We start from the raw sequence: 18,524 nt of genomic DNA on the forward strand, positions 1-18,524 counted from the left end.
TGGAACTTTTTTACGTACCAAATCACCGCGAGACACTCCTGCTCAGTAATGGTATAGTTCTTCTTGGTAGAAGTAAGCACTCGGCTAACGTATACGACGACCCTTTCCCGCCCAGAGGCATCACACTGGAGGAGAACAGCACCTATACCGCACCCTCTGCAGTCTGTATGCAGGAGTGTCGGGGAGGTCTCATCAAAATGGCGGAGTACAGGCTCTGACGTGAGAGCTTCCTTCAATAGGTCAAACGCCGACTGACATTCTTCGGACAACACAAAGGGTACATTAGAAGCAAGTAGGTTGTGAAGTGGCGCAGCTATTGAAGCGAAATTTTGTATAAAATGACGAAAATAGGACGCGAGGCCAATAAAACTTCCCGAATCCTTAGGCCTTGTGGGGCGTGCGAATAGAAGGATGGCAGCGATCTTTTCTGGGTCAGGGTAAATTTTGTCCGTGCTCGTGACATGACCGAGAACCATGATGAACTTGGTGGCGAAACGGCATTGCTTGGTGTTAGCTGCAGACCCGGGCTGGCAAGGCATGTTAGGACGTCATCCAAGCACCTCAGGTGCTGCGAAAACGTTCATCAAAAGATAATGTCATCAAGGCAGCAGACACACGTCTTCCATTTCAGATCAACCGTGATGATGTCGATCATATGTTCAAACGTCGCGAGCACGTTTCAGAGCCCGAAAGGCATCACGTTAAATTTGTATAGGCCATCGGCGGTTGCAAATGCCGATCGTCGTGCATGAGAATTTGCCAATATACGGAACGCAAATCAAGGCTTGAAAAGGATTCGGCGCCTTGCAGTGAATCAAGGGCATCATGAATGCTTGGTATGCGATACATGTTCTTGCGTGTGACCTTGTTAGGTGCCCGGAAATCGGCGCAAAAGCGCATGGAGCCATATTTATTTCGTACTAGAAAAACAGGGAATGACCAAGGGCTGACTCGTGGACGAATTATTTCTCGTTGGAGCATGTCAGTGAGGTTTTCCTCGATTATTTTTTGCTCAGCGAGACACACGTGGTATGGTCGGTGATGTACAACAGATGTTCTTTTGGTCTGAATGCGACACGTTGCAGAGGTAGTTCTCCCCAACGTCGAGGATCAGCTATCAAAAGAATCAACGTGTTTCGTTAACAAAGCAAGCAACTACTTGGCCTGCATAGCTCGGACGTCATCACTGACAAGTGCTGTAATGGGAGAGGAAGAACCAGGGTCACTCGTAGAAGGGATCATTCGTAGAGGCAGGTTTAAGTGGCGTGACGCTGACAGGCTGAGCGTTCACAACACAGGCTACGTTTGATTGATTGATTGATTTGTGGGGTTTAACGTCCCAAAACCACCATATGAATATGAGAGACGCCGTAGTGGAGGGCTCCGGAAATTTCGACCACCTGGGGTTCTTTAACGTGCGCCCAAATCTGAGCACACGGGCCTACAACATTTCCGCCTCCATCGGAAATGCAGCCGCCGCAGCCGGGAATCGAACCCGCGACCTGCGGGTCAGCAGCCGAGTACCTTAGCCACTAGACCACCGCGGCGGGGCCACAACACAGGCTACTGCAGCGCCCTCTGGCAGGAGAACGTTTTCTGGAATTACAATCATAGCAATAATGAGCGCGGAGCCATGGTGAGAGGATACCACACCTGACGCAAGGCTATGCTTTTAGCGGCGCAAGTCGACGAAGGGGACACCCAAACGTCACCATGGCCAATGTCCGTAAAATTCAGGGTCACAATTCACTCTTTATGTGGCGGCAGTTTCAGATCTTTGAGAGCGAACAGGCGCAGTGGCTTGTAGACGACTTCATCTAACATGGAATAAGTATTAGTAAAGAGCAGAATTCGTTCACCACAACATATAGCGGCTGAAGAAGAAGATAGAAAGTCCAATAGAATTAGCTGGTGAGAGCACCGAGTAAGCAATGTGAACTGGATGTAATGCAGGATGTCATCGATAGAAACACGAGCAGTACAATTAGCAAAAGAGTGGATAGTGTTCCCCTGGGCATCGTCTAGAGTGGGTCCTTTATAAGGTGTCATTACTCTTTTTAGGCGTACACAAGTCATATCTAATCACAGGAACTGTAGCACCGTTGTTAACCGAAGCGTCTACGAGAAGTACTTCCACAGTAACAGAAACCAGCTTCAACTTGAGTGCTGGAGCAATATCAGTCACACTGCTACATGCATTTTCTACTTCGTAAACTGCATGATTTAGTTTTCTGATCGGTTGTCAGAGGTAAACGAGGCTGGCCAGCGAAGGTCGGAGAATCGTGCTGGTGGTTTACGATGTAAAGAGGAGGGGCTTGCAGCGCAGAAACAGGAGCAGAAAGGGCGTCCACCCACTCACTCTGAGACATGTTGGCGGACTGAGGGTCTAAGCGGCGGCTTGAACGGAGCTCCAACGAGTAGACGTAGCGAGGAGAGGACCGGGATCGTATATCCACCTCCACCACATATGATGACTCCATTGCAACGAGGTTTATTGGCCGTGAACTCGGAAGCGACCAAGCACAACATACCTGAAGATGAAGCGCGCGTTGGTTTAAAACCCAAGTTGGTTTAAAAATGACCAGGCATCGGAAGAACTTGCACTTGACCGAAAAGCTGAGCTTGTGCCGATATCGGAGCCGACGTTAGCCGAAAAGGGTCCAAGATTGGTACAACGCCGGTGTGCTACATCGCGCGATGTTTTCAAAGCCATTCATCACGTGTTTATAGCAGGTTTTTTGAATCCCAGATTGGAAAGAGTTAGGAATGAGAGTTATTGAACAGTATCTCGGTAGCTGCAATTGACAGACGACATAGCCTTGATGAGTAAATCAGGGGATGGATTAGGGCTTATCATTACTGAACTGGACACGGAAAGTACGAGATTAGCCATAAAAACTAGTATGCATAAAACTAAATTGTAACAGTCGCGGCAGAAAACAGCTTTTGCAATAGGTGAAGAGACGATAGAAGTTGTAAAGGAATATATATACTTAGAACACGTAGTAACCGTGGAGCCTAACCAAGAGAGCGAGATACTTAGACGAATAAAGATGAGGTGATTCACATTTGGCAAGTATTCTCGAACCATGAATGCTAATATGCCACTAGCCTTTGAAATACCTACAACAGTTGTATCCTTTCAGTACTTACCTTTGGAACAGAAACCTGCAGGCTTACAAAGAATTCAGCCTAAATTGAGAACGACGCAGCGAGTAATAGAAAGGCAAATGAGAGGCGCAATCTTAAGAGACAAGAAGGGAGCCGAGTAGACCAGGGAACAAACCGGGGCTAAGAATATGAAAGTTGAAATTAAGGAGAAGTCGACATGGGCCGGACACGTATCATGTAGGCAGGATAACCGCTGGTCATTATGGGTACCTGACTTGATTCTAGCAAAAGGCGAATGCACGTGGGGGAGACAGAAAGTTAGATGTGCTGATGAGACTAAAAACTTCGCAGGTACTACATGGCAGAAAAACGGAGAAGACTAGGTTGATTGCTGGATATATATATGTATGAATACCTACTTACGGTAACGTAAGTAGGTATTTACTGAAGGTAGAGGCGGAGGAAGAAGTCAGAGTAGAATAAACATGGCGTATGAGCCAGGCCGCGTCGCCCATTCATCATAGCGTCACACGAGTCGACAGGATGAAGACCTGCCAGCCCCTTCATCAGCCGCTCATCATCTACGCAGTTCTCCGCATGACACCCTGAGCATACATGGATTACCGTAGAAGCGCCTAGCATTACACATCGACCAGCATCATGTCACAAGTATCTACTGACCTTGCCATCCCCAAGTACACCAGAGCAGTGGTCGAGGGACCCGTACAAGACTGCTTCGACCTCTTCGAGCTCCACGCTACCGCTGCATCTTGGTCGGAACGGGAGATGGTTACGAACTTCAGTGACTACGTCTCCGGTGAGGCCTTCAAATTCTACCTCACCCACATATTTCAAAACGATGAGTCATGAGAAAAGACCAAACAAGAAATGATCGTTTGCTTTGAAAAATACGATGACGACTACGACGAAGACTTGCTTGTAACCCACCATCCACAGACAACTGCACTCAGTCGTCAATTTTTCAGGCAGTCTTCAACCATTCGAACGCACAACAAGATTCGACCTGTGACAAAAGACGAAGTGGCACACGAGTTCAGTGGCAGACGACGATGCGTATTTTGGAAAAAAAACAGCCATTGAGCGCGCCTCCCTTCTGCACGAAAGTCGGCATTTGCGAAATCATCGCTTCAGCATATGACCCGAGACGTTGCCCAACCACGTGATGCCGTTCACTCGTCGTCTCGCATACGTGGTCCACCACCTGGGTTTTCATCATGCGGTTCTTCAAGCTTTTCTAACGCCCATCATTTGCCTTATAATGACGCCGTAGTTATGGTAGATGACCTGGCGCATCGGGAAAATACCCTGTCGAGCCATGCTCCTTCCACACGGGTTCATGCATCGCCATCTAGTGCATACACACTCGACAGTGGAAGGAACACCGAAGGCTCCGACGCATCGAACGTCGCACGCTGCAATGCGCAAGAGCCTCTTGATGTGAACAGTGTAGAAAAAGCTTCTGAAGAACTTTCTACCAACTCTGAAGCATTATCTTCATTGCCCGAAGTGCATGACCACAGCCCACAAACTACCAGCTGCCAACTGGGCGCCACATCAAGTTGTGAAGAAAACCAGCACGATGTTCAAGAATGGATCTCACTGCAATGCGTTCCACAGCAACATCAGCAATGCCAGCAAAAGCAAGTCCAAGAATCGCAGACACTCCAACGGATACACCGACAAAGACGACGATGCAAAGTAAGCCTTTTAAAACAAATTCAAGACGTCAGGCATCTTCGCATAGGGGATCGGCGCCAGAAATGCATTTGGCGCAAGAGATCAAGACTGCGCCTACGATTACAGCTCCGAAAGAGCAAAAACGACGAAAGAGATGAGAAGGCACCATCTGTACAACGCAGAGACCAAGACATCATTCTGACTTTATCAGCTGCGACCATCGCACATGCAAACTAGAAGCACACCGTCTATTCCCGTCACGAGACGCAACTTGACGCCTTCAACATCCGATCTTCAAATGCTACAGGGACTCCCACTCTTGTCCGTTTCTCGCAAGAACTCAACCCATGTCACCACCAGTGCTGATCTCCAGGGTGTGGTTATGTCATCCAGAACGCAACAGTTAGCCTCACCCACCACAACTCCTGCGTTAACCGGACTGCTGCACTCTCCACTAATCTCTTCGAAAGTTTACGGAACTCCTCTGGAGCATAGAACCAATTGTGACTTTTGACATTTGTGACTTTTTAACCTCTCCTTGTTTACAATTCATGCCTTCTTTCGGGGGGAGGGGGAATCGTGTAACGTAAGTAGGTATTTACTGAAGGTAGAGGCTGAGGACGAAGTCAGAGTAGAATAAACATGGCGTATGAGCCAGGCCACGTCGCACATTCATCATAGCCTCACACACACACACACACGCATATATATATATATATATATATATATATATATATATATATATATATATATATATATATATAGTTAGTTATATATTGTTACGGTTGAATAAAAGAATAGGTGGATTTATTTACAGGATGAGGATGAAGTTCGGCAGTCGCAGTAAAGATGGAGTCCTCAGGCCGCACCAGACAACGTTGTCTTCCTCTTCTACCTACCCGGCACATACTACAGCCCGGCTCATACCGTAGCAATCCCCGGTTCACAGACGAAGCCCGCTGGGCGAGTTTAATTCACTGGGGGGATGAAACTTCTTGAGGCGAGCCACGTGCACCAACTGCGTTCGATTTGACCGACGAGAAGGTGTCGTCAAGCGTGCCACAACGTACGTCAAGTCAGTCAAGCGATCTACAATGACGTAGGGGCCTGTGTACTGCGGTAAAAACTTCTGACATAAACCAGGTTTTCGTTTGGGGGTCCACAACCAAATGAATTCACCTTTGCGGAATGAAAAGACATCATGGCGTTGATCGTACCGCTGCTTGGAGCGATCTTGTGATGTCAGTGTGCGCAAGCGAGCAATTTGGCAGGCTTCTTCAGCCTGGCACAATGTTTCGGCCACGGCCTCATCGGTATGGAGCTCAAATGGGAGGATTGTATCAAGAGAGCTGCATGGTGATCGAGCGTAGAGCAAATAGAAGGGCGTGAAGTCCGTGGTCTCGTGCTTCGCTGTATTGTATGCGTAAGTAATAAATGGTAAGATCTCATCCCAGTTTTTTGTGATTGGATGCGACGTACATAGCGAGCATGTTAGTAAGAGTTTGAGTGGTGCGTTCTACAAGACCATTCGTCTGGGGATAGTATGGTGTCGAATGTCTGAACTGTGAAGTGCAGAGGCAAAGCAATTCTTCCACAGCGTCCACGATGAATTGGTGACCACGGTCACTGATGATTACTTGAGGTGGACCATGGCGAAGAACAACGGAGCGTAACAAAAAGGAAGCGACGCAATCAGCTGTAGAAGATGGTATCGCAGCGGTTTCGGCGTATCTGGTAAGGTGGTCGACGCACCATATTATCCAGCGGTTGTTGTTCGAAGATCACAGAAACAGGCCCAGTAGGTTGATGCCCACTTGCTCGAAAGGCGTAGTAGGTGGTTCTACGGGGTGAAGAAGGCCGTGCGGTGCACTGGTAGGTCGTTTGTGACGCTGGCAGCTCTCGCAGCTCGAGACGTATTGTTTCGTAAAATCTCGCATTCTAGGCCATTAAAAACGCTGCTGCACTCGAGGCAGGGTGCGAATGAACCCGAGGTGTCCAGACGTTGTATCATCGTGCATAGTACGGAGAACGTCGCATCGAGAACCTTGAGGTACAACCAGTAAATAACGTGCGCCGGTTGCTAAGTAATTCGTTTTGTACAACAATCCATCACGAATGCGAAAGTGACCACTGCCTTTGAGATTCCGAGCGTCAGCGAACAAAGGGTCTAAAGATAAAGCATTCAATCGTTCTCGTTTGAAGATATTGGCGTGAGCCAACGCATGAGGGACCGCAGCAAAACAGATGTCCAAGGTATCTGCACTGTCCTCCGTCGTGGTCATAGGCAGGCGCGAAAGGCAATCAGCGTTAGAATGGCGTCGTCCTTTTCTGTAGGAAATGCTGAAGTCAAATTCTTGAAGGCGCAAAGCCCTTCAAGCAAGGCAGCCAGAAGGGTCTCGGAGGGTAACAAGCCAACATAATGAATGATGGTCTGTCGCAATCGTGAATGGACGACTGTCGCAGAACGGGCGCTCAAAATGGGCGCGCCGCCTTGCGATAACGCGCCGGAGTGACGCCGCGAGGTTAACGAAAAAAAGGAAACAAACATCTAAAGGCTCTCCGGGCGCGCGACTCTCTCCCCTCGGAAGCGTGGCTTCGCCGACGAACCTCCTCACTCCACATCGGCGGCCGAGCAAGCACTCGAAATTTCTAGAAGGAAAGGGGCGTGTTATGCCGGGTTGAGTCATCTGTCGGGGACGGCCCTCGTAGAGTCTCGCGCCTTCCCCCAGCCTCCGCTGCGCATCGCGCCGACGAAATTATGAGAACTTTCTGGAATGTCGCGCGGAAGGTATTTAACCGAGCAGCGGAGATGAGAGATCAGGAGAAGACGGAAGTTAGCGCCAGAGCGCGTAGGGATTCCGCCGTGTAGTCGGCGAAAGTTTTGTCCGTAGAGACAAAGCAGGAGAAGAAGATGATTTCCACCTGAGGGGTGACGACTTGAGCTACAGGCAAGAGTGTGTGTTTACCGCTATCGAGCGAAGACGCGTGGCAACAGCTGCGTGTGTGAAGCCGACGTGTTTCCGGCGAAGAAGTTTGAAGCTTGGAGAGTGGCCGATTGAAGACGCGAGGTTTCCTGGAAGAGAAACTTCGGCGAGGTTTCCTGGAAGAGAAACTTCAGGGGGCTGCGGAACGACAACAACGCTGGACATTGAGTGAGTGATTCTCGGAAAAGTATCAACCAGACTTTTGTTCCAAGAACTTTGCACTGAATAGGTTTTCTATCTCTTTAGTCTTTAAGTGTCTTGGTTGTTCAATGCATGCGACTACATTGTAGTGTGTATTGTTGTCTGTGTTCGTTGTTTCTAGTGTGGCTGATTGTACTGTGTAGTACGTTGTTTGATTGGTGACATATTGTCCTCATCTATTGTGGAGGGTGCATTGTTGTGTATGGTTTTCGATCTGCCATTATTGAGAATATAATTGTGTTTTGTTATCAACTCTCGGCTCTGACTTGTTCTTTGGGCCACAGCCGGAGTCTGCTGGCGTGCCAAAAAGGACCACTTCTAAATTGACCACGCTTTCGTGGTGCGGTTCGGGGGGCCGATACTTCTGCCCTTGGAATTAGCCCGGCGATCGCCTCCCTGTTTAACGGGACCGGTGTGACAAATAATCTGACGTCCGCGACAGCACCTTTTGGTGCACAGTGTGCCCAAAGTAGTGAGAAAGAGCCTCGAGTTGTTGATAGTGCTATCGGAACGATTTTGTGTGTTATTCAGGGTTCTCGTTAACGAGTGCAGGGGAGTGTTCTGATAGAATAATTTAGGCAGATACTTTTTGCACGCGGCAAGGTTTTAGTTGCGAGACACAATGGATCTCGAAAAGTTAGTCGCTCTTGGTGAGATGGGTCTTTCTGGCGCCGAACTAAGGAAGTGGGTCACCCAGAAGGAAAAAGAAGAAAAAGAGAGGGCCAAAGAAGAAATGGCAGCTGAGCTGGAAAAAGAAAGGTTGGCGGTCGAAAGAGCCAAGGAAGAAAAAGCAGCTGAGTTGGAACGAGAGAGGTTGGCAGCTGAGAGGGCCAAGGAGGAAAAGGCAGCTGAGTTGGAGAGAGAAAGGCTGGCCGCTGAAAGGGCGAAGGAAGAAAGAGAGCAACAATTGAAGTTGGAGTTGGAGAGAGAAAAGCTGGCAGCTGAAAGGGCGAGAGAAGAAAGAGAGGCAAAGGAGGGACAGCTGAAAGAAAAAAGAGAGGAAAGAGAATGGCAGCGGCAGCGCGAGATGGAACTCGAGCGGCTCCGGTTGCAACAGCGAAGTGAAACTCCCGTCCAAGCTAGAGTTGAAAGCAGCGAACGGGAAGATCATGGCTTCCGCTTGAACCCAAGCAAGTTGCTCGTAGCGTTTGATGAAAGGAAGGACGACCTTGACGCGTACCTTCACAGATTTGAGACGATTGCAAGGAGCCAGAATTGGCCGAAACATCAATGGGCAACTGCTTTGAGTACTTGCTTGAGTGGTGAAGCACTCAGTGTGTACGGCAGGCTGACGCCGACCGATGCAGCCAACTACGCAAAGGTGAAAGCTGCTTTGCTGAAGGAATTTAGATTTACTGTGGAAGGATTCCGGGACAGATTTTGGACAGGAAAGCCAGCTGATGGTGAGACGGCTACGCAGTATGCCGCCCGACTTTGCCATTATTTCGACCGATGGATTGAACTTTCAGGGACAGCGCAGGAGTACGATGAGCTTAGAGAGCTCCTGATTCGAGAACAATTTCTTACTAGTTGCCACCCAAGCCTGTCGCTGTACTTGAAAGAGAGGAAGGCTGAGTCACTTGAAGGCATGCTCGAATTGGCTGATCAATTCCTGGAAGCGCGAGGTGGAACTAATTTGGCCAAGGTCAAGAAGGAGTGTCCCGAAGACTCGAAAAATTCGGCACCCCTACAAAAGAAGCGTGCACCGGAGAGTGTTCCGCGATGTTTTCTGTGTAACCGAGTGGGTCATCGCGCCAACAGCTGTCGTGCTAACTTTACGAGCCCTACGGTAGTGAAATGTTTCAAGTGTGGTCAGACTGGGCACAAAGAGGACGCTTGTTGGAACGGAGTGAGTCAAACTCACCAGGTATCCTGTGTGCTAGCAGCCCCAAAATCCGATAATATTGCTGTTACCGATGGATTCGTAGAGTTGAAAAATGGGGAGAAAATTCCTATTGTGGGTGCTGTAATGTCGAAACAGTCAACCGGTGTTACGAAGGGAATGCCAACGCTGCCTGGAAAAGTTGCGGGCAAGAAGGTTACGGTGTTAAGAGATACCGGCAGCTCCACTGTTATCGTGCGAAAAAATTTGATACGGGAAAGTGAGTTAACAGGCAAAACGAAACCAGTTTGCCTAATTGACCGTACGGTTCGGATGCTTCCCGAAGCAGAGATTGAGGTTGAAACCCCGTACTTCAGCGGGAAGGTTACCGCTCTATGTATGATGACCCCCCTTTACGACCTTGTCATCGGAAACATCGACGGGGTGCGAGGACCGAATGATCCAGAATGTTTGGGAGAAGACCCTACGATAGAGCCCTCGCCAACCCAGCGACCGCGAGATACAGTGGAGGAGCATCCCGTGACGGATATCACTAGAGCCCAAGGTGAAGCCGCGGCGCAAGAGACAGTGAATGAGAAAATGATCGTGTTGAATGAGTTCACGGGCCGGGCAACCGGACTAACGTCGGCACGACCTCAACTGACCGACAGTGTAAAGGAGACGGAGTTGGCCAGCCAGGCCAAATGTCGGGACGTGAACAAGTGGGTGAATTACCGGGCAGGATCGGTTGAGCGTCATGACCCGTTAGCAGTGTCGGAAGTGACAATGATGGCGGAGACGCCGCCTCAGATATTGTCGTTGGAAGGGGCTCGCCGGAACAAAACGAGCAAAAACAATAAGAAGAGATCGAGCGAGCACCGCAAGAAAGGGCGCAAGCGCCGCTCAAAGTACACAGGATAAGTGCTGAGGTCGAATCAGAATGTGTTTGGCAGTGCTGAGTGCCATATGTTGTGTTAATGTTGTGTTATCCTCTGTCACAAGTGTCGAAGTGTCTGTGCTGTGATGTGATGTATAGTGTTGTATAATTTTTGTAAAGACAGAACTTTGTACGGTTTATTGTGTGGAATGTGTGATGAAGAGTTGTACTCATGTACCTGCGGTTACATTTCATGTGTGTGAGATTTAATTGTAATGTCCAATTGTATTGAGTAATCTATTGTGAATGTGACGTGTCATGAGCGATGGACTATGTTACAGTCTTTGAGAGTGTTGGGACCGTTCGCGCTCGTGTGTGTTTTTGAATATTATGAGATAATATTCTTAAAGTGGGGGCAGTGTCACAGAACGAGCGCTCAAAATGGGCGCGCTGCCAAATTCTTGCAATAACGCGCCGGAGTGACGCCGCGAGGTCAACGAAAAAAAAGGAAACAAGCATCTAAAGGCTCTCCGGGCGCGCGACACTCTCCCCTCGGAAGCGTGGCTTCGCCGACGAACCTCCTCACTCCACATAGGCGGCCGAGCAAGCACTCAAAATTTCTAGAAGGAAAGGGGCGTGTTATGCCGGGTTGAGTCATATGTCGGGGACGGCCCTCGTACAGTCTCGCGCCTTCCCCCAGACTCCGCTGCGCATCGCGCCGACGAATTGATGAGAACTTTCTGGAATGTCGCGCGGAAGATATTTAACCGAGCAGCGGAGATGAGAGATCAGGAGAAGACGGAAGTTAGCGCCAGAGCGCGTAGGGATTCCGCCGTGTAGTCGGCGAAGGTTTTGTCCGTAGAGACAAAGCAGGAGAAGAAGATGATTTGCACCTGAGGGGTGACGACTCGAGCTACAGGCAAGAGTGTGTGTTTACTGCTATCGAGCGAAGACGCGTGGCAACAGCTGCGTGTGTGAAGCCGACGTGTTTCCGACGAAGAAGCTTGAAGCTTGGAGAGTGGCCGATTGAAGACGCGAGGTTTCCTGGAAGAAAAACTTCGGCGAGGTTTCCTGGAAGAGAAACTTCAGGGGGCTGCGGAACGACAACAACGCTGGACTTTGAGTGAGTGATTCTCGGAAGAGTATCATCCAAAGTTTTGTTCCAAGAACTTTGGACTGATTAGGTTTTCTATCTCTTTAGTCTTTAAGTGTCTTGGTTGTTCAATGCATGCGACTGCATTGTAGTGTGTATTGTTGTCTGTGACCGTTGTTTCTAGTGTGGCTGATTGTACCGTGTAGTACGTTGTTTGATTAGTGACATATTGTCCGCATCTATTGTGGAGGGTGCATTCTTGTGTATGGTTTTCGATCTGCCATTATTGAGAATATAATTGTGTTTTGTTATCAACTCTCGGCTCTGACTTGTTCTTTGGGCCACAGCCGGCATCCGCTGGCGCGCCAAAAAGGACCACTTCTAAATTGTCCACCCTTTCGTGATGCGGTTCGGGGGGCCAATACTTCGGCCCTTGGAATTAGCCCGGCGATCGCCTCCCTGATTAACGGGACCTGTGTGACAACGACCATAGAGGTAACATCGAAACTTCTGAATGGCGATCGCCGTTAAACATTCTTGCTCAGTCACCGTATATTTCATTTCAGCCTTGCTGAGAGATTGACTCGTATGAACAACAACATGCTCTGCATTATCACGGCGCTAAACAAGAACACCTTTGATGCCAATTCCACTTGCATCACTGTGCACTTCTCTAGGAGGAGAAGGATCGAAATGACGGAGAATAGGCTGAGATGTCAGTAGAAGTTTCAGTTCAGAAAATGCGGCATTACAATCAGGTGTCCATTCGAATGGGCTGTCTTTTCGCAACAAGCTCGTCAGTGGGTGTACTACGTCCGTGAATATTGGCACAAAACGGCGAAAGTAGGAACATAGGCCCAAGAAGCGGCGAAGTTCCTTCAGTGTCTTGGGTGGTTTCAGTGTGCCGACTGCTTCGATTTTGCGGTGATCCGGCCTGACATTTTCTTTGTCAACTAGGTGACCGAGGAGTAAAGCTTGTCGTTCACCAAACCGGCACTTCTTACAGTTCAAAATCAGGCCAGCCTTTCTGACACAGTCTAAAACAAGGCCTAAACGGACGTTGTGCTCTTCGAAGGTACGCCCAAAAATGAAGACGTCATCCAAGTAGCATAAGCACACCTCCCCTTTAAGATCACGAAGGACAGAGTCCATAAATCTTTCAAAACTGGCGGGGGCGTTGAAAAGCCCAAACGACATCACATTAAAGTGTACAGTCCATCAGGCGTCACGAATGTGGTCTTCTTCTTGTCTGAAGGGTGCATAGGTATCTGCCAATATCCTGATTATAGGTCTATTGAAGAAAATTACGAAGCCGAGTGTAAGCAGTCAATAGCATCGTCAATCCTAGGCAGCGGATATACATCTTTTTTGGTCACGGCGTTCAGTCTTCTTTAATCAACGCAGAACCGCCAGGCACCATCTTTCTTCTTGAGCAAGATGACCGGTGCTGCCCACGGCCTACACGACTCTTCAATGACATCCTTCTTCAGCATTTTCTGAACCTAGTCAGCAATAACGTTTCGTTGTGATGATGACACTCGGTAAGGCTTTTGTCGGATCGGATGGGCAGTGCAGGTGTCAATCCTATAGTGAGCGCGAGAACATGGTAAAGGTAGTGGCTTCTCCTCTTGGCAAAAGTCAAACACAGAAGCATGTCGCCTCAAGAGATGGCGTAACGTCTGCTGCTCGTGTGACCGAAAAGTGGTGATAATCATGCCTAGGATCTGCGACTCGTAAGAGCAACTGCGCTTGCCAGAGACTGTACCTTTCTTGCTTTCATCGTTGTTAACGACTGCTACAGAACCTTCAGTGGAATCATCGAAGACGCCAAGCTTCATTCCTCGAGGCAGCACAACCGGCATTGGCGAACAGTTCAGCGCCCACAGAAAGATTGCTTCTTCATCAACAGATACCAAACAACGAGGGACGAGTATGCCTTTCTTAGCACATTGAACGATGGCAGGTTCAACGATGGCGTCAAAAGATGTGGCAGATTCTGGGGCGAACACCGCAACTGACCTCATTTACCATGGCGGCACTGTCAGCTCATCTGAAACAATAGGAGCGTCGTTCGCGGCCTGCGGCGCCTCATCGATGAGGGCAGGAACAATGTCACCGCTGACGGAAAGTTCACCGCTTCCACAGTCTACGAAAGCGCCACATCCTTGGAGAAAGTCAAGACCAAGAATCACATCGTGAGTACGACGTTTCAGCACAAGAAACTCTGTTGGGAACACCTTTCCTGCCAATAAGACATAAACGGCACAAACTCCGACAGGATGAAGTACTTCCCCACCAACACCACGAAACCTTGTTGATTCTCCCCAAGAAAACACAACTTTGCGGCCAATGCGACTTTTGAAAGGAAGACTCATAACTGATATCGTAGCACCAGTGTCCATCAAAGCACTTGTACAAAAGCCATCTGTTTCCACACGTATATTGTTCTTGGGGGTTATAACTGGCGGAGGCATCTGAGGCAAATACTGTTGTGCGACCTCACCTCCATCGGTCGCGCTGGCTAGTTTTCCGGCGGCGGCGGTGATGGAAAGCGTTGTTCCGGCATAGGGGAACGATGCAGTCGGCCAGATGGAGGCGTTAAACTACGGTCAGAAACGGGAGAACTGCCACGGTGATTTCCCCGCCGTGAGGTACTCCTGGAATAGGCGGGCCAATGACCGTTGCTGTGACCAGTGCCCCCTGGCGGAAACTCTGATGGGGAATAATATCGGGAGGTCGATACTGTCTGTCGACGACAGAACCGAGCTATACGCTCTGCGATACCGCAACGGTAGCACACAGGGGCTTGGCAGTATGCATTGTACTCCTAGAAGGCATTGCGCTGACGTGGTGGTGGTACAGGTACATCTTCCTTCGGGTCGTAATAGGTGTTGGCTGGCTGATGGGGTAACTGAAGCGGTCTTCTTACCTCGGCAGCTGGTAGTTATTGCGCTGTGACCTCGGTGGTGAGGGTGGCCTGTAGTTACAGTCATCGATGCCTGCGGCGGCAATTGACACGGGAAGGCGAGAGGGAGGCGGTGCGAGTGTAGCTTCGTATGGCGTCGGGCGAGCGTGTCTAGTGAGCTCTTCTCGAACGATCTGGCGTATTGCCGACGCAAGATCAAGCCACGTGTATTCGTCAACACTTGCCACGGTGGTTACATTCGGTAAGTGACCGAACTTGGGAGTGATACGTCGCATCTTCAGGGTCTCGACTGTGTGACAGCGGCTTATGACGTTGGTTACTGAAGGGAGGCTGTCTTTGCTGATGAGGAACTGATACACGTCCTCGGCAATGCCCTTCAATAGGTGACCAACTTTGTCTTCTTTGACATAGAAGGGTTGACCATCTTGCAGAGCTTCAAGATTGTCTCGACATAGGTCGTGCACGTCTCTCCTAGGATCTGAGCTCTCTGCAGTAACGTTTGTTCGACCTGCTTTCTCTTAGCTACGGAGTCTCCGAAGTACGCTCTTATTTCGGAAACGAAGCGATCCCATGACGTGAGGGCATCTTCATAGTTCTCGTACCACACGAGGGCCGTGTTCGTTAAGAAAAATACTACATTGGTCAGCTAGGTTGCCGCGTCCCACTGGTAGTATTTGCTCACCCGTTTGTAGTGTGTGAGCCAGGCGTCCACGTCCTCGCCAGATTTGCCACCGAATGTGCGAGGCACTATCAGGTCCTGACGCAACCAGGGACCAGCCGCACGCGAACTTGGCACTAGTGGTGCTGCTGGGACTGGTAGAAGGTCTGCGGCTGCGGGGATCCGGTTTCCTTCTTCGCCGTGAGACATCTCAGCTGCCAGTGGTAACGGGGGCAGTCCAGCAAGGCGGCGGCTTCGTTGTAGATCAGGCGCTGGAAGCATCGTGCTGCTTGGTTGATTACCCAGCGTCTCCACCACAAAACTGTTACGGTTGAATAAAAGGATAGGTGGATTTATTTACAGGGTGAGGATGAAGTTCGACAGTCACGGTAAGGATGGAGTCCTGAGGCCGCACCAGACAACGTCGTCTTTTTCTTCTACCTACCCGGCACATACTACAGCCCGGCTCATACCGTAGCAGTATATATATATATATATATATATATATATATATATATATATATATATATATATAGATAGATAGATAGATATGAAAATAGATGCGCTTTCACATAACACACACACACACACACACACACACACACACACATATATATATATATATATATATATATATATATATATATATATATATATATATATATATATATATAAGGCTGTTCTGCATGACGAAGCCGGGGCGTAAGACTTCTTCTTCGTCGATTGCGCCATTGTAATTTACTAGACAGAGAACAAGAGACAACACCCAATCCTGGGCCAGCTGTTCTTTTTCTCCCGTTCGCCTTCCTCTACCTTCCCTTAGCTGCCTACGCGCCCGAGCCCCAGCGTCTTTCTTCGTTTTGACACTATATATATATATATATATATATACACACATATGTAATTATATATATATATATATATATATATATATATTACATATGTATATATATATATATATATATAGGCTGTCACTACTACTTCTAAATTAACATATAAACCCAAAAAAGTGGATGGAGGGAAGGCCGCTGTGATAGCTCGGTGGTTAGAGCATCGAACGCGTTATTCGAAGGTCGTAGGTTCGATTCCTGCTCACGGCTGGTCATTTTTTCATCCACTTTTCTTTCTTCCTAATTACATTACATTGGTTCTAAGAACTTGCCCTGTACATTTCTTTGCATTATTGTCTGTTGGGTCTCATTAATATATATATATATATATATATATATATATATATATATATATATATATATATATATATATATATATATATATATATATATATATATATATATATATATGTTAGGCTATTGTATTGTGTGTCTAAAAACTATGAAACATAGCCACTTGTTTTCGCAGCCAATTGTTACGCCAAGGCAACAACATTTCGCCACTTATTCAAACATTTGAATTCTCTTTTTATCATTTGGGCTGAAGGTGGTTTTTCATATGGAAAAGCTGTTCTACGTCACATATAATAGCGACCCTAGTGTGTAGGATATATGTAGGGCGGAACGTCCCAAAACCATGCCTACTTTTCAAGTATTGAAACTATCACGCATGCTTTCATAGGTGCGTCGTGAAACATCCAGACGGCATTGCCGTAGAAAGCGTAACTAACGTACCGAGAGCAGCACAACTACTGTAGTGCGTCAATACTAACGCACTTGGGGTGTTAGTTTCTGATTCAGGTATCCAGGATAAATTGATTGATTGATTTGGGGGGTTTAACGTCCCAAAACCACTATTTGATTATGAGAGACGCCGTAGTGGAGGGCTCCGGAAATTTTGACCAGCTGCGGTTCTTTAACGTGCACCCAAATCTGAGTACACGGGCCTACAACATTTCCGCCTCCATCGGAAATGCAGCCGCCACAGCCGGGATTTGATCCCGGGACCTGTGGGTCAGCAGCCGAGTACCTTAGCCACTAGACCACCGTGGCGGGGCATCCAGGATAAATTCTAGACCATGTTGTATGAGTTAACTTACAACCGCACTCACTGATGGCTGCGAATTTGGGATGCTACTTTGTGACAGCAGCGCAGTGCTGTTTTAGGTGTGATGGTTCGTTAGAGAGCTAGGTTCATTCACTTCTTTCCTGTATATACGTCAATGTTTGCACAATGAATCTTCACTTGAGAGCCAGCGCAAATCTCTCTTTGTTTGCCCGTATTTGATAGCGCAGTTAAATTACCTTCATGGTGATTGTCAGCCGACCAGCGCGACTTCGTGGTCTACTCAAGCATGCATTGAGGTGGTACGCAAGCAAACCTCGACATTCATTTCTTCATGCAGTAAGGTAACTACACGGCACCGCGCATGACAAATCCAAGCGAAGCACCTTACCTGTTATAGACTTATCCAATCTTCCTCCAACAGTTCTAACCATGTCACGGCTGCGGAATAAAATGCAACACGGCAGCGTTATGTATTGATTTTCTATAAATAGATCCCGCGGTATATGTGCAAACTTTCACACTGAATTCAATAACCTCGGTGATTACGTTTAACGACATTTCAAGTAGGATAGAATTTCTGCTGCTCACCCGGTCAACAAATATACAAGATCAGGATCCCCTGGTACGCGGCCATTCCTGTAGTAATCTCCTAGTCCGTCCAAGGTTGGATCTGATTGAATTGTGCCCTGAGAGCCTCTGACGAAACTGTCGTCCTATTTAGAAATACATGCGATTAAACTAAGGTAGATTGAAGCAAATATAGCCAGTAAAAACGTGTAAATAGGCACTAATACTCTGCTCCTGAAGTTACGGCATGTTCAAAATTCATTCTTCAAATGGAAAAGTTAAAGTTAGCTAAGCAGGAATGAAGACAATATTCTGTGTTTACTGAAATATTTTTTTGATAATTTGCAGCTTCTACTTGTCGGATTCTTGAGCATTTTGTGAAAACAATATTTTAAAATAAGTTTTTATTTTGCTCGGAGAGTTATTTTATTCATTTCCACTCAAAATATTCAGCAAGGTAACTCCGCTTTCCTTCCTTACGTATTAGAACAGGGATTGTGCATTAGAGCCAGTATTGTAAGCTTTATCGAAAAAAAACGTAACTAAATACGGTTTCCTCTACTCAATGAAAAAAGCAATGCGTTACTGCCTTGAGTTACCCACGAAAAAAGGTAATGCCTTAACGTTA

The 18,524-nt window shown here is 47.9% G+C and overlaps 1 protein-coding gene across 5 annotated transcripts in view; it reads right to left on the reverse strand.

Moving 5' to 3' along the window:
* Positions 1-18,524, reverse strand: part of LOC142804141 (venom metalloproteinase antarease TserMP_A-like) — a 151,790-nt gene that overhangs the window by 86,360 nt on the left and 46,906 nt on the right. For all 5 annotated transcript variants that reach the window (XM_075890744.1, XM_075890742.1, XM_075890743.1 and 2 more), the window contains 2 exons: positions 17,918-18,042; positions 17,718-17,767 (listed from right to left, as the gene is read on the reverse strand). In XM_075890744.1, the coding sequence (XP_075746859.1) occupies positions 17,718-17,767; positions 17,918-18,042 (175 nt within the window). The remainder of the gene's footprint in view (positions 1-17,717; positions 17,768-17,917; positions 18,043-18,524) is intronic.

Source organism: Rhipicephalus microplus, chromosome 3 (assembly GCF_043290135.1).
Source record: "Rhipicephalus microplus isolate Deutch F79 chromosome 3, USDA_Rmic, whole genome shotgun sequence".
Taxonomy (NCBI): Eukaryota; Metazoa; Arthropoda; class Arachnida; order Ixodida; family Ixodidae; genus Rhipicephalus; species Rhipicephalus microplus.